The sequence below is a fragment of the Talaromyces atroroseus genome (genome assembly GCF_001907595.1).
Source record: "Talaromyces atroroseus strain IBT 11181 chromosome Unknown scaffold_3, whole genome shotgun sequence".
Lineage (NCBI taxonomy): Eukaryota > Fungi > Ascomycota > Eurotiomycetes > Eurotiales > Trichocomaceae > Talaromyces > Talaromyces atroroseus.
In genome coordinates, this window is record NW_017971435.1 from 1,863,880 (window position 1) to 1,878,999 (window position 15,120).

A 15,120-nucleotide genomic window follows, 5' to 3' on the forward strand; every position below is an offset into this window, starting at 1 on the left:
TCTAGACATTGAATATGTATTAACATTCATACCTAGGTATCCACATATAACATATAAATACATTCAATTAAGTATATACATATACTAAGAGTGTACCATGTATATCAGTACTGGTACGGACTCGTTAAATTCTGCAGCGTATCAAAATCCGGCATCCACAGAGGCGTCGTAGTAACGCCCTCAGCGCCCAGTTCTTGATCGATCCACGGCGCCAACTCCATGGCCATCCGCATGGCGTCTTCTGATATATCGAAGCCGAATTGGGTCGGGTGCTGTAGCTGCTGTATAGGTTGTGGTATTTGTTGTTGTTGTTGTTGCTGCAAGGATGATAGAATCGGGTCTTGTTGGAAAGATCCCACGATAGCGGTGGGCAGGGTAGGCGTGCCTGTCATTATATTCGTTGATGCTGTCAAATTATAGGGTCGTTTTTCGCCAGGTGGTTGGCTGATATTATTGTTATCAATGGAAGTGGCAGTAGTGTAGCCCTGCGCAGCCATCATGCCTGCCATCCCGGATGTTCGCGCTGCTTCGTTGCCCTGTAGTTTCTCCATGGCAGCATTGACCATTAGCTCGAATGTATCCCGATATCGTTTCACCCACGGCGCGCGCTCCGTCATGACAAATAACACCGTCGAGCACGCCCGGATGTCATTGCTCAAGCGAACCGACCAGACCTTATCCGTATTCGTCCAAAGAGCGTAGAGCATGGTGATCCCGGACACAAACACAGTCTGCACAGCAAGGAATGAATGCCCATATTCCAGGGTCTGGTGCAGTCTTTTGTGTGTCTGGCATATGTCACCTGATGCCCGCAGGCAAATGTGATAGTAAGGGTCGGTTAGGGGTAGGAGAGGTAGAAAGGGTTGGATTAGTAGTCGAACGGCTCGGTTGAAGTGCAGCGTCGCATAGTCCCACTCACTCAATACAAAGCGCTGTAGTTCTGTCGTTTTCCACTCTTCGAGTAGACGGTAGATTTTGTCGAGTTTCGGTCGTAGTTCTTGGAGTGGTCGATCGGCGCGGTAGATGGTTTGCTGGATCTTTGAGTCGATTCGTCTGGCTCGTAGAAGAGCACAGAAGAGGGATAGATTTGTGACTGGGGTGGGTTGTTGCTGTTGCTGCTGTTGCAACGCATTTAGTATCGCAGCATCACGAACATCATCATTCACATCTAGAGGCAACTCGACATCAATATGGCGATCGCTAATGCTGCAAGGCCGTCCCAGGGAAAGTGAAATGGCTCGTTCGAGATAGTAAACGGACCAAAAGAGGCGTCGACGAAGTTGCACTGTGTATGGATCGAGCCGTGCGGCGCTGCTTTTGCGATGGAGGCCCAGATCGATGCATGTTCGCATCGCAAGTCCTATCATGTACCACAGCCCATGACTTGTGGCAGATCGTAGATGGTAGACTACTAGAAGCATCATAGCTTCGATGTTTTGCACAGACCTTGTTTCACAAGCGGCTGCTACGTGTTGGATGGCGGTCATGTAGAATTTCTGTTACGTATTAGTACTATTTATTATGCCTTTTTTTTTCCCCCTCCTTTGAATCGATGGCAGAAAAGGGAAGGGGCGCCCACCTCAGGAGGCGTATATATATATCTCTCACTGAGCGCAATCAGCATCGAAGCTATGGCATACACCATATACAGCTTAAATATGCCAAAGCGCTCAGTCTGGGTCAAGTCCTCAGACTTGGTTTTTGCCAATTTCCAGCGAGCATGGTGGAGTTTCCATAACTCCTCTCGATCCAGGAATGGGTATTTGTTGTGTATACGGCCTAGGTAGGCCTCCATGATGCGAGACCCCATTTCGTTGTTGGGAGGATCAGCGCGGTGTTTCAGCAACTCGTCTAAATTGATGGCCTTGTAGGATGTATTCCCGCTGCTTTTGCTGGTGCCAATGCCATCATGGCCCAAGTTCGTTCTCGTTGTCGCTGAAGCTGGAACTGAAGAATCTGGAAACACTTTTGTCATGACCGTAGCTCGCACCATCTCACCCAAGTTCACGGCTAATGCTAGCCCTGAACTGGAGCCAAGATAAGCGGGCGTTTCGGGGGAGTCGAGGGAGAGGAAGCCGACAACTTCGCCTAAAGTATTATTTCTTATCCCTGATTGAGGGTTCTCTGGGGTGTGCCGCTGAGAAGCAGCAGTGATGGAATGGCCAATGCGATTGGCATCGGGGGTGGAGATGGCCTCATCTGCACTTTTATGCCCTGACAATTCGGAGAGCTTGCCTTCCAGGTATGCAATTCGCTCTTCTAGAGCGTTTGTATACCTAAATATGAATAAATAAATTTACTTGTTGAAGATAGAACAGGAGAGCAAATACCCCGAGTTGTTATCACTTTCCAGGCTCAGCGAGGACTTGTCACACTCGACGCCCGCCTTCCGACAGTTCGTGCAAACAGGATACACATTGTCACACTGCATGGCGTTAGAAAATTCGTTTCTGATACGGAATGTGCAAGTAAAAGAGAAACTAACTCTTTGCTTGCGGCTTTTGCAGCGCGAACAAGCTGTTCTCGCACGTTTGCGCGGGTTGTGCTCGGGGCTTGTTGGAGAGGCGCGAGAAGACCTCATGGATTGAGGTTAGTCTTTGCTGGAGGGGGTTTTTTTGAATTTTTGTTCAAAAGGGATTAAAGTCGATGGCCACGAGGGTATGCGAAGAAGCTGGAGTGATAAATATACAATGAGAAGCACTCCGGCAGCAGCGGGTGGGGCTTGCTGCGCGTTCATTGGATGGAATTAGCATGCCTCAGGCGACGAAGTGAGTCTCTTTCTACGATAGGGAAGCTCCTTCAACTCTCTTCTTTATTATATCTTATGCTAGACCAGCAAGAAGACTTATTTTAGCTTGAATCTCGCCTCGAAAATAATGGCAAATCATGTCTTTATGGATGACAGCAAATGCACTGCACTGCTGGCAACCGACATGTTCCTCAGGCTCAATGAGCATTATATTTGACGTGCATAGCAGGGATTTGGCAAATGCTCATGTTGCTGTTGTTTGAGCAGCTAGGAGAGTATTATACAAATTGGTGGCAGCATCTGTTGTTTACTAACGCAAGCCAAACTGATCCTACTGAAAAATGAACAGACGAGATCTCCATCAACTGAAGTACCTATGCTCTATACATTGTTCTAGTTGGGTATAGAAACTATTTTGAAAAATTACGACCAAATTCTATCAGAACCCGTGGTATAATGGTATATCGCAAGCAAGATATGCACCGAAAGAAAATTTATGCTCATTTATATGCAACAGTCGTAAGTCCGATCTCGAATAGCGTGGCAGTGAATGTTCTTCACAGGCTATAACGATCAAAACCGAAAGTCAAGTGTGTATATGACGACTTTTTTTTGTGCCTTTATTAGGCAATTGAGGCTTCGTCAGCCTTGTCGGCCTTCTTGCCGTCCTCGCGTCCTATTTGTTTTTCAACATCACGGTCCCTTGTTTCGGCATTATTCCCCGACTCGATATCAGTATCAATCTGTGTCGTTGCCTGGGACTCTGTTGCATCTGTCTGTACTTGACCCTGTCCCTGCTCTTTCTTGACACCCTCTTTATTATTATTCTTGCTGGAATCCTCCTGCTTCTGCAAACCTTTATCCCGGATAAAGAAGCACCCGAGCACACAAGCACCCACCAAGGGCACCTGAAAAATGAACACAGTATGCGATGCCTTAATATAAGCTTGCACAATAGCGTCCCAGTCCGCAGCCGGGATACTGCCTTGATCAGGGAGCGCATAAGTTGTGCGTGTCAGATATTCATACCCAGCCGGCAAGTTGGCCTTGAGCACGCTTTGTAGGATTGCGGCTGATATAGCTAGGCCAACGGCACCGCCAGTGCAACGGAAAAAGTTGCGAATGGAAATCACAACGGCGCGCTGGGAGGTGGGAGTATGCGCTTGGAGAGCGACCAGGGTTGGCTGGAAAGTGCAGCCGATGCCAGCGCCGACGAGGACCAGAGTGCCGTACAGTTGACTCTTGGGCGTGCTCCCATCCCATAGCAGCGTTAATCCGATTCCGCTTATCATTGAATGTCAGCATATCAAGATATCTCAAAGTGAGGAAATGACGATACCTACAGACACCACAGAGCGAAGCCAGTAAAGATAACCTCATGGTAGCGATTCAATCGTGACATGTACTGTCCAGATAGGATGGACAAAGTGGACTGGAAACAGACCATGGGCAACGAACAGATTGCAGATTGGATTGGGGACCAGCCTCGTGCATTCTGAACATAGAGCGGCAAATAATACAGCAAGGACTGGTATGCAGCTCCAAGGAGAAAACTCTGCAATAACAGAGTCGTGGCGACGGGTCTTTTGAAGATAGAAACTAGTTTCGTCAGCCCATATAAACGCGCACACACACACACACACAAAGAGAGATAAACATACGAGGCATCATCGGCAAATAAGCGAGTTTCCACTGAACGAACAGAAACAGCACGAACGAGAGACTTCCAATCACCAACATACAGATTACAAGCGCCGAATCCCATCGAAAGTAGAGACCGCCACCGGATATGGGAATCAGAATAAAAACAATGGCGATAGTGGAGGTGATGGTACCCATAAAATCAATCTTCTTCACTTGACTCTTCATCGACTCCGGTCTCATTTTACTCGGCAACAGGAACCAAGCCACCACGGCACTCACCGCCGCACACGGACAGAGCAGGTAAAAGATATCTCTCCAAGAATCCCTTTCCACAAACGCAGCCGCGATGAAAGGACCGATTACGTTGCCCAGTCCGACACACGAACCCAGAATACCCTGATACTTCCCCCGGTCCTGCAGCGTCACCACATCACTGACAATAATCATGGTCATGTTGGTGATGCCGCCAGTAGCAATACCGGCCATTGCACGGAAGACGTAGAGCATAGGCGGGTCCACGGCCAGACCACATAGCAGGTCGGCGACACTGAGGAGAATCAGGACGCTGATATAGACACTCTTGCGGCCGAAGATGTCAGACAATCGTCCATAAAGAACGGTGCAGACGGCGTTGGCGATTAGCGAGGACGTCCCAGCCCAGGAAATGGTGTCTTCGGCATTGAGGTCCTTGCTGATACTGGGGAGCGCGACACTAAGCCCATTCTGGTCGATGAAGCAGATTAGTAGCGAGATTGCTAGACCGCTGAAGACAATCACTAGTTGACCTATGGGTAGGATGTTTCTTTGATCCTGAAGGGATTTCTCTGCGGCGTCGTGGCGGCCCATGGTCGATAATGAATGGTAGGTGAAATTAGTGATCGATACCCTGTTCTCTCATGGTATTTTCTGCGCAGTCCGATACGGCATAAACACATTAAACAAGTAGTTAGTTAATTGGATGTATTAGACAACAGATCACTATAAGGTGTATATATACGTAGGTATATATATCCCAGGGTCTCGAAGGATAAGAGTCCAGACTAGTCTTGTTCGATTGATCGATCAGCGATACAGAAAATTTTCTACCGTCCTATTGCAAACAAGGCTAAGAGTTAAGTACTTAGTAGTTAGCAAAGCTCCAAAAAAAAAATTGTTGCTGAGGTTGCAGCATGAACTTTGAAGCAGGATTTCATTCAAATTTGTATGCACAATTGCATCTGATTGGTCGATCAGCGGAGTTGTGCCGCGTGTGCCGAGTGGGGTGTCGGACGTCCGATACGCTCTACTCTGTCTACGATGTGATTGGCTGTAGGACGTCCGACAGTCCTAACTCCCCGACGGACGGAAGAGCCGATGGCTGTGGTTTCCCCGGCCTTTTGCTTGTTCCGCTGCCTTATCTAGAAACTAGGTACGCCTGCATGCGTATGACTATGCCGTGGTGAGAAAGTTATGGCAAGATTTTATTCACTTGGCTGCATCTTTCGGTCGTGATCTAGTAGTTACAAGATATATAAGAGCCTTGGCTGGGCCCAGATAGAACACGTCGAATGCAATCTTCCCTCGTTCCGGGCAGACCCTTGACTGCTTGTTTAGAATACACATGATGTATAATCAAATCAATTAGTCATTTTTGATTCAAGCTGCTCACTCACTGACCGACATTTCATCACGAATGCAGGTACAACACTGCAGGACTCCTATTGATTAGCGAAACATGATCCATTCTCTTAGGCAGGCAACCACCAATAATTACCAGATTAGGAAAATTTCTCACAGCCTGAAAATTTCCACGGATATACAGAAGGAATGACCTCATAGCTAAATCATGCTATTTCGACTTCATAAGTAAAAGTTTTGCATTGCCAAAATTAAACATACAAAGAACTACAAGTGGTATACAGCAAACAGATATCAATCTGAAACAAAACCGGCTGATCAAGCAATAACGAGTGTCATGATACAAATGAATTAATCCGAGCCAATCAACCACCGCAAAATCAGTGACCATTGACAGCGCCCTTCTTCGTTGTCACGAGGTCCTTCCCTTGTCCATCTCCATTCTGAGTTCCAGGACCAGGCATCTGCGCAATCCAACTGGGCGGCGCGATGCCAGTCTGTTCGTGGATGGTGCTCAGCAGCGGTGGCAGTGCTTGCATGATATTTCTAATAGGCGCGGTGGCATCTGCTTCACCAGCGGCACCAGTAGCAGAGGGGCCCGTATTCCAAGTAGTGATCTTGGGCTGCATGCCGTTGACAGCGGTGGCATTGGCCTGGGCGAGTTTCTCGTACATGCCAGATTCGAGCATCTTGAGTTGCAGGAAGCCCTGTGGACCGCCGAGCGTGTCGACCATTTCACGGTAGGCTTTAGCTGTTTCCATGATACCTTCGGCTTCACGTTTCTGGCGGTAGTCTGTTATGTTTTTTTAAAAAAAATTAGCTGTTTACCTCCTCTCAACGGACAGAGAAGAATATGAATCATACAGTATGCATCTGCTTCCGTCTTTCGTTTGTAGTATAGAGCATCAGCAGCCTTCTGCTCCGTGTAAAAGGTGGCATCGGCCTTTTCCTGCGCGGCCTCACGCGCAATCTTGCTCTTAGTGACATCCGTAGCACGCAGACGTTCCAACTCAGTCTCGGCGCGCCTGCTCTCGACCGACTTTTGCAGTTCAGCATCTTTCATTTCCGTGGTCCGCTGAGCCGTGATTCTGGCCATTTTGGTATCCCGCTCCAGTTCGATTGTGCGGTTGGTCAACTCGGAATCAGCCTTGGCCTTCTCGGCTTTGCGTTTGGTCTCGAGCACGGCTGTTTCGGCATCAATCTTGGAGATTTCCTGCTTTGTGCGGCCTTTCTTTTCGGCTTCGCCAATCTCGCCACGCATGCGAGCTTCGGCAACATCGATCTTGGCTTGGTTGAGGGCGCCTTCGTGGGCTTTTCGGCTGAGGAAAGCAAAGTATTCACTTCCGGGGGTGTCTTGTAGTTCTTTGACGTTGGCATTGTAGCTGGATTTTTTTTTTTGGTTAGCTTTTATTGACTTCCCGGCACTCGATTTCAAGCGAGGTGAAACGTACATTCGTAGACCGAATTGCTGGAGCTCATTTTGGACGTTTTCAATAACTGCCATGTTTTTAGTATATAACTAACCTATAACGACTGCCTCGACTTAGCATACATACCTTTTGCTTTGAAGATCTGACGTTCCTTGAAGATCTCTTCCATGGTCATACTAGACACAATCACGCGAGTCTCACCCTCGATGATACCCTTGACAATATCCTGCACATGGTTACGTGCGGCCGGATAATTGACTTCACTCTTCGACTGATCAGGGCCATCCGCCTTGCCGGACAGTAGCAGGGCATACTTTTTCAAAGCCTCAATCTCGTTGTCCGGCCCAATCGTGAAAACGGCTGGGAGAGCAAACTGTAGCTTCTCCATTGTCATGGCTTGGAGATTCAGCGAAAAGTCAAAGGGCGTGACGGATATTCTCGAGATCTGCATGAGAAGCCCATCCCCGTTAGCATATGCTTCTGCTGCAATTGTACATACATATACATGCGGGAATGCAATACACACTTTCTGCCACGGATACACAAATGCCTTTTTGCAGATGCGCAGGTCGTCAATACCGGCACCTGTGATGACGAGATACTCATTTGCGGTTGCGATGTGGTACCTGCAAGTAGATCAGTAAGGAAGTGTTGATACAAGTAGACAATGATATTTCGCACCCCATTTTGACGGTCAGAGAACAAGTGGATGATAGGCTGTCAGCAGATGAAGTCCTTCAGTCTTTGATTGATATATGCAGATGAGCATGCAAGAAGAAAACAGACTATTTAGTATTTATACCTAGGATCGAATCCCTCATGGAAGCCTACATATTACCTGGTAAACAGGTCGGACGTTGCCGCATTGCCAATGCCAGCAGGCATAAAGCGCTCGGCAAGTGCCCTTGTCTTTGTCTATTGGATTAAAATCCCTCATCTCTGCCTTGTCAGATGTCATTGTCATCCGTGAGTCAATAGCGGGATGCGGCTTTTTTTCAGCCTTGCTGACCCGAGGAAGTATTGGCAGTGGCTGTACATACAATAGAGTTCCTACTAGTCAGCATCGGGAAGAGTCTGGAGAGGGGGCTCTTTTTGACTTGCAAAATACTTCTTAATTATGGGATCCAGATCTTAGTTTCTTGAGTCGCTCATTTTTCATACGTACGGGACAAGAACATCAGCATTTAGGCCATACGACTTTGCCCAAGACATCAACTTGCAATGTTTATGACAGATAGATAGCTAAGAAATGCTACCTAGGTAACCGAGAGGTTCTCTACCATCAGCGATGAATGATGGTAATAATGCCATGGCCAGCAAATCGGTTCGCTGCTGGACTTGAAAGCGGTATCATCATATATGGAAGGTGTATTTCGTGCATGTCGAAAAGGTTGGAAAAGAGCGGGCCTATCTATCAACATGCTTTCAAAAGTCACAGTGGTAATATATTTCTCACGCTTTTCGCGAGATATGCTCTCCAGAGAGGAATATCATGCACAAGCTGTCCCCTAGACTGAATTTCATCTCGGAAACGCCATACATCTTGGACCGTTTGCCACAGAAGATGGACATTACCGATGTGATAGTCCATCATTTCACCCCACCACTTGAGCCAAACCTCTCTGTTTTCCAGTCGAGACTCGCATGATGCAATAAAACCAGGCCACATAATTGGCGCGATCTGTCGATTTGCCAGGGCCGAGATCTCGCGTTTCATCTTCTCAATTTCAATGAGATTAGCTGCCACTTGTTCGACAAGGAAGGGGAGATCGTGGGAGAAGGCTGTGGTATTATTATCCGGATCACTCTGATTGAACGAGGGACTCAAATGGGTTATAAAGTATATCTGAATAGCGTTGTGGAAGGCAGACAGGTGCAGATTCATAATCCGCATCATGTTTACCCCAGTCGTTGATTTATCGTCAATGGACAGAAGGTTCATCTCTGAACCAATTTCCCAGGTTTTGATCTTGGTCTCCATTGTCACGACAGCCTTTCGAAGACCGACAGGTAATGGCTGTTGCAGGCCAAGATAGTAGGATCGATGTCGATATAGAACCGTCACAGCGCGAATGAAACTACATAAGGTGTGAGTGAGACCATACGTATGTTGTAGCATATGATCATCAATGGCGGGATTCCGCGCAAGGGAATTCGTGAGTTCGGTTGATATTCCGGTATTAGGTGGCCATGGTATTCCGGGGAGGTGAAAATTCGTTGTTTCAGACAAAGTCAACTGAAGGTAAAATGCTGTCTGCAAATACATTCTGGACGTTGATCCAGGGGCGTCGGTTTTTGACCTCGTTCCTAGTAAGTCGAGGTGTTGGAAAGCCTCTAGATGAAGGTAATATTCGGACATGCTGCCTTCCATAACCTGGAACGAAGGAAAATAATGATGTTAGTATCATACCGCAACGGTGGGTGGGACTAAGCCGAGCATCAGACGTACATCGATCGTGACGAACGAGAGAATAGTTGATAAGATGGCTAGCCATTCCATATCGGTTTGAAATCCTGATGCGAGCGCTGTGCGTAGAAAGCGGTATGCCATTACTCGACACGCATGAGCGACTTGAGTTATTTGCTGTGAGTGTTCGAGCGAAGCTGCCACCATCCCACGGACATGGAACGCCGCAGTTGCAAGTAACGAGTAGAATATCGCACGGTGGCTTGGTAACGATATCTCATTGACACAGGGACTGCTGCCCCCCATGATTGCTTGGGGAACATACACAGTAGTATAGAAGTTGCGAGAATGCATTATCGGTTGCAACACATGCACGACATCCGATATATAGTGATGAAACAACCGGCGCGTGAGTTGGCGCCCTGGGTAAATGATATGGCCCGTAAGCCAAGGCAATTCTTGGACCGGACTGAGTAAACTTAGTGATGGAATGTCGAAGTTCTTCTGCTTCTGCACCAAGGCCACTTCCTGGTGCAGTCCGGGGAGGCGGCTGGGAAAAACAGAAAAGGGGCCCTCGAGTAGGGACGTGTCGACTTGGTCAATCCGCGTCAGGATTTCATCGATCTTGTCCAAATCAAAAGCCCAAGATGGAAATCCTGGGCTGGCCTGTCAAAACCTGAAGTAAAGGGAAAACTTGAGAAAGCACGTACGGGGGAAGAGCCTTGCTTTCCGCTTGATGGACGTTGGACGGACTCGACTGTCTTCGATCCAATGCAAAAGTAGAGCATAGCCATCACAAGAGTATCCTCCCTTCTGGCACCGGGAACATGTTGGTCGTGCAAGGTCGCATTTCACCTTTCGATGACGGCAAGTCCAACATCTGTGCCCGTCAGTACAGCTAATCGAGGCGGAAGGGTTGTCTGCGTACCCATTGAATGTCTTGGTTTTGGTGATGGGGACTCTGTTGCGTCTGGGCATTGGGGAATACTATGTTGACAAGGTCAAAAAGAAAGGGCCAAAAGCCAGGAAATCGACCGTTTAGTATTTATTTGGCCTTGTTTATCTCTCTTATCTAGGGCCCCCTCCGCCTCTTCGGTGATATCATGTTAGCTCCGGACTGGACGTATACATATGCATCCACTTGTTTTAGCGGGGTGAGATCACTACATAGTCCAGACGTCCATCGAAGCAAACTTCTAGGACTGCATATGCCTACGGGATACGAGCATAATCAAGCGGCTTTTATATATATGGCCAATTTCTCCATTGGAGATAGAGTTGTTACGCTTCATTCTATATATGCCCAAGGCCGAGGTTATCCTGCCATGTTAGGCAGGGAAAACAAACAACAAACAATAAACAATTAACAATTCAACCATAATCAAAGGTCGGGTCGCCTACTCCAGGGCTAAGTAAGATCCGTGTTGAGGCTCAATGCTCCTCTAAAAGCACGGAAACGTTAATCATTGTCGTCGGGAGACCTACACACGGGCTTGCTTCAACGAATACTCGGCATATTGGGCCGCGGTATGGATACGGAACTGCTTGCCCCATTTGAGCAAGACCGCAGCAAACGACAGACAGAAGGTGGCAATAAGTGTGATGGCGAGGATGACATTCGAGATGCCGTTGACGGCAAACCAAGGGTCCAGAGCAAAGACAAAAATGGTGCTGACAGAGTTCCGAACAAATGTGACCCCAACCAAGGCGTCTCCAATCACCTGATCGCTTCGTGAGTAGAGATAAAAAAAAAAAAAAAGAAAAGAAATATTCCGAGGATATACTAGATACTACTCACATCATAGTAAGAGTCCGAAAGGTAGGTGAGTATCACGGTCTGAACCGTAGCCACGCCGGCACTGGCCAGACCATTTCCAACAGCCACGAGCGGCCAGGGGAGACCCTTGTCGATGCTATATCCGAAAAGCAATGAGCCCGCAAGAACCAGGGGCAGAAAGGGTATAATCAACCACAAACGCGTCTCGGGCTCGTAGATGCCATTGTTCCGACGGGCAAGGTGAACAATCCACCGATCACTGACCTCCCCTACAATGAACGAGCCAATGGTAACACCAACAAACGGGGCCAAGCCTATAAGGCCGATGCCACTGGAGGAGAAATTGTAGGGAGGTTCTGTTAATCTACTGGACAGCGTTGTACTCTGAGCATTTTGCAAGGCGACCAGCACACCGTATGACAGCGCGACATAAAGGATACCGGGGAAACATGTTATGAGGACGAATGGTTGAAACATGTGACGCCCAAAGGTTCTGAAGCCTCCAGGAGACCTCGCGGACAGCGAGAGACGTTGCCAGTAGCTTTTTCGAGGTATGTTAGCGTCAATGACGGGTCTGTTATGGATGGTGTAGCGTGCCTCTTCCGGGTCTTTCTTTTTGATCGAGGAGGAATCCGTTGTCGGTACCTTGTCTGGCACCGCAGAAATGGTCACATCCTCCGCGCTTGACTGATTGAGCACTGGCACGTATTTGGTCTCCTCGCAAAGCAGGAGGAGACCGGCGAAAAGGGCGCCGAAACAGATGACATTCCACCACCACACCCATCTCCAACCCTGAGAGTCGGTGATATAGCCCGCGGCCAGCCCTCCCAAGGAGGAGCCGATCTGGCTAACCCAGACGAAAATTGCATTCATAAGCCCACGCTGGTGCACGAAAAACATGTCGGCGATCGTCATTTGGACAATGACCTCGGACAGTGCGCCAAATAAGCAGGACAAGACATTGACCAGCATCAGATCGGCCACGGTCTGCATCTTAGCGCTCCAAATACTGACGCCAAAGGTAACGAGGGCACTCAGCAGATAGAGCGGCCGACGTCCGAACTTCAGCGATAACGGGGTGAGAAGGATCGCGCCAATCCCCAAGCAGCCACAACCGGCAGCATAGGAATCGTTCAGTATTGCCCAGCTGAAGCCTAGCTCCCGGTGCATCGGGCCCCATGTGGGAGTTGCCGCGCAGAGGAATTCCGTGATCAACAAGTCCCATAGACAGGCGAAGCCGAAGTTGACATACTTGCGCCATGATGGCCAATTGAGAGGGTTGTTCGGGTCCTCTGTTGGCTGGGGCCGCAGAATAAGTTCGTCATCACCATCCAGTTTCTCGTTCAGCCAGACAGAGCCGGGAGGCCAGGACTGACTGTCCTGCACGCGCGAGTCACTCATCGCGGAATGTTGACTTGGGGAGGAAGAAAGGAAAATGCGAGTAGGTAAGAGGGAAAACGACAACAGGCCACATTCTCTCGCGGATTACTTATAGCCAGATGTCGCCACCCTGTTGAGAGTCCATCTCAATCAAAGATAGTTTGCTCCCTGGAACGGAGATAACGACCCAGAACCCACGAAAGCTGGGGCAATTCCCAGCAACTGTCAGCGAGCCCTCGTATTTCCCCACTGCGACTTTTCTTCGTTAGGGGAAGCTAAGGCGCCTGGATGACAAGGAGGGGCCGGTTATCTATCAGGAACCGCCAAGTAGGATTCTCTGCATTTCTCTCGGCGTATTTATCGGCAGGGTAAAGAAGTGTGCTTCGGGTCTGGAACATAGCTAACTAGTTGGTTGAGTAGTTACAAACTGTACTTGTTGTGTAAAAGATAAGATAAAAGGCATCCACCACTGGGAAATAGTCAGCGAGCCCTAATACACCGCGATGATACTTAAGGCTTGCCGAAGCCAGTCTTACTACATCGCGTTTCAGGCAATCAATCCCCCAGCAACGTCCGGACAACTTTTCTCGAGGAAGACTCTCCATCATGGCAATTGAAATCACCCCCATTGCCAAGCCCCCCGGCTCTACTGTCAAGGTAGGTAAAACTTTTGAGAAAAAGCCGGGATACCCCAAGGTGCACGCTAATAGGATTCAGATGGGAGCCACGATTACAGGCGTGGATCTGAATAACTTGGACGACGAGAGCTTCGAAATCATTCGCAATGCCATCTACACTCACCAAGTGGTCATTGTCAAGGGCCAGGGTGCCATGAAGCCAATCAGCCAGTTTGACTTTGTCCAGCGCCTCGACCCTGACGCGTCCCCTACGCATGGCTTCCTGACGGACGACGTGAAGGACGACACTGTTGGCGTTCTGGGAGTATGTTTTTCTTTCGTTGATCTGTTCCCCGACAATGCTGACCATGGCCTAGTCTAAATTCAATGTTGTCCCAGACTCCAAGGGAGTTACCCTTGTAGCTCGCGGTTATATCGATGATGATGGACATGGAACCAAAGATATCACCCTAGGAAATAAGAGGTACGACTTGCACGTGGAGCCATTGCCTGAGGAGGAACTTGAGAAAGGTCATACCCGATTTCATTCCTTCCACTTTGATGGGGTGATCTATGGTGCTTACCCATCTCGTGTTACCACCCTGCGCTGTGTTAGGGCACCAAGGGGGCCAGATATCACAATCAACTGGGATGACGGGAGTGGCCAGTCTGTTACGTCGAAGCCGGGCTTGACTGCCTTTATTGATTCTGCACAGCTTTATGAGCTGCTGACCCCGGAAGAAAAGACTCTTGCAGATAACAGCACATGGGCGCCAGCTCCCCAGCCGTATGTTTGGACAGGAACCCGAAAGCTCCGGAACTCGGGCCTTGGAATGGCGCCCGGAGGAACCACCGTCCCCCTACAAGAGCTTCCCTCCTGGGTCCCTGAGAAGGTTTACAGATTCCCTATGGTCTGGGTGAACCCAGTAACGGGAGTGAAGTGCTTCCAGATCATGCCTGATGTCGTGCACAAGCTCTACCTCAAGACTGACGCGAGGGCGCCTGAGCGGGTTGTTGAAGATGGCCAAGAGATTCACAGTTGGCTCAATAATATTCTGGACAGAATCTGCAAGCCAGAGAGCATCATTATTCCCGAGTATAACGAGGGCGATGTCGTCATGTTTAACAACTGGGTAATACATCATTTGGCCCTCTACTGCCTCTGATCCCCTTGCTGACAACGCTTATGACATATAGGGAGTCCTACACAGTTCGATTGATTTCCCTCCAAGCTACGGCACCAGAATCAGTAAGTTGTAGTAATAATTTTTGGTCTTCTACTATTGATCCGCTAATCACATCAATATAGTGCACCAATGCCACATTTCGTCGTCAACGCTCCCAGTTGGCCCAACTGCTGTGCATTAAGATCTTGTATACAGTACTGTATCAAGTGGCCATTGACCCTTTTTCTTCCGAGCGCATGCGCTATTTGATTTCAAATCTCAAGTTCTAACCCGAAATAATAATTACATACAAAAGTTCAAATAGTAGTACGA

The 15,120-nt window shown here is 48.5% G+C and overlaps 6 protein-coding genes across 6 annotated transcripts, besides 1 other annotated feature; 1 reads left to right on the forward strand and 5 right to left on the reverse strand.

Moving 5' to 3' along the window:
- Window positions 1-104: 104 nt before the first annotated feature.
- UA08_03670 (hypothetical protein) lies at window positions 105-2,581 on the reverse strand (the record flags this gene model as incomplete). The annotated part of the gene is made up of 4 exons (XM_020265995.1): window positions 105-1,496; window positions 1,580-2,276; window positions 2,331-2,425; window positions 2,486-2,581. The coding sequence occupies 4 exons, from the start codon at window positions 2,579-2,581 to the stop codon at window positions 105-107; spliced, it is 2,280 nt and encodes a 759-aa protein (XP_020121119.1).
- Window positions 2,582-3,372: 791 nt separating this feature from the next.
- Window positions 3,373-5,239, reverse strand: UA08_03671 (hypothetical protein; the record flags this gene model as incomplete). Its single annotated transcript, XM_020265996.1, has 3 exons — window positions 3,373-4,033; window positions 4,093-4,348; window positions 4,492-5,239. 3 exons carry the CDS (start codon window positions 5,237-5,239, stop codon window positions 3,373-3,375), a joined length of 1,665 nt encoding a protein of 554 aa, XP_020121120.1.
- Window positions 5,240-6,390: 1,151 nt separating this feature from the next.
- UA08_03672 (hypothetical protein) lies at window positions 6,391-8,126 on the reverse strand (the record flags this gene model as incomplete). The annotated part of the gene is made up of 5 exons (XM_020265997.1): window positions 6,391-6,803; window positions 6,875-7,392; window positions 7,462-7,507; window positions 7,567-8,066; window positions 8,122-8,126. 5 exons carry the CDS (start codon window positions 8,124-8,126, stop codon window positions 6,391-6,393), a joined length of 1,482 nt encoding a protein of 493 aa, XP_020121121.1.
- A 746-nt stretch (window positions 8,127-8,872) lies between these two features.
- UA08_03673 (hypothetical protein) lies at window positions 8,873-10,825 on the reverse strand (the record flags this gene model as incomplete). The annotated part of the gene is made up of 4 exons (XM_020266000.1): window positions 8,873-9,814; window positions 9,890-10,513; window positions 10,558-10,660; window positions 10,776-10,825. 4 exons carry the CDS (start codon window positions 10,823-10,825, stop codon window positions 8,873-8,875), a joined length of 1,719 nt encoding a protein of 572 aa, XP_020121122.1.
- A 503-nt stretch (window positions 10,826-11,328) lies between these two features.
- UA08_03674 (hypothetical protein) lies at window positions 11,329-13,025 on the reverse strand (the record flags this gene model as incomplete). Its single annotated transcript, XM_020266001.1, has 2 exons — window positions 11,329-11,568; window positions 11,646-13,025. The coding sequence occupies 2 exons, from the start codon at window positions 13,023-13,025 to the stop codon at window positions 11,329-11,331; spliced, it is 1,620 nt and encodes a 539-aa protein (XP_020121123.1).
- Window positions 13,026-13,610: 585 nt separating this feature from the next.
- Window positions 13,611-14,989, forward strand: UA08_03675 (hypothetical protein; the record flags this gene model as incomplete). Its single annotated transcript, XM_020266002.1, has 5 exons — window positions 13,611-13,661; window positions 13,722-13,946; window positions 13,999-14,754; window positions 14,819-14,870; window positions 14,931-14,989. The coding sequence occupies 5 exons, from the start codon at window positions 13,611-13,613 to the stop codon at window positions 14,987-14,989; spliced, it is 1,143 nt and encodes a 380-aa protein (XP_020121124.1).
- Window positions 14,990-15,026: 37 nt separating this feature from the next.
- Window positions 15,027-15,120: part of a repeat region (Identified by RepeatMasker using a combination of RepBase library and repeat library created with RepeatScout) that runs on past the window's edge.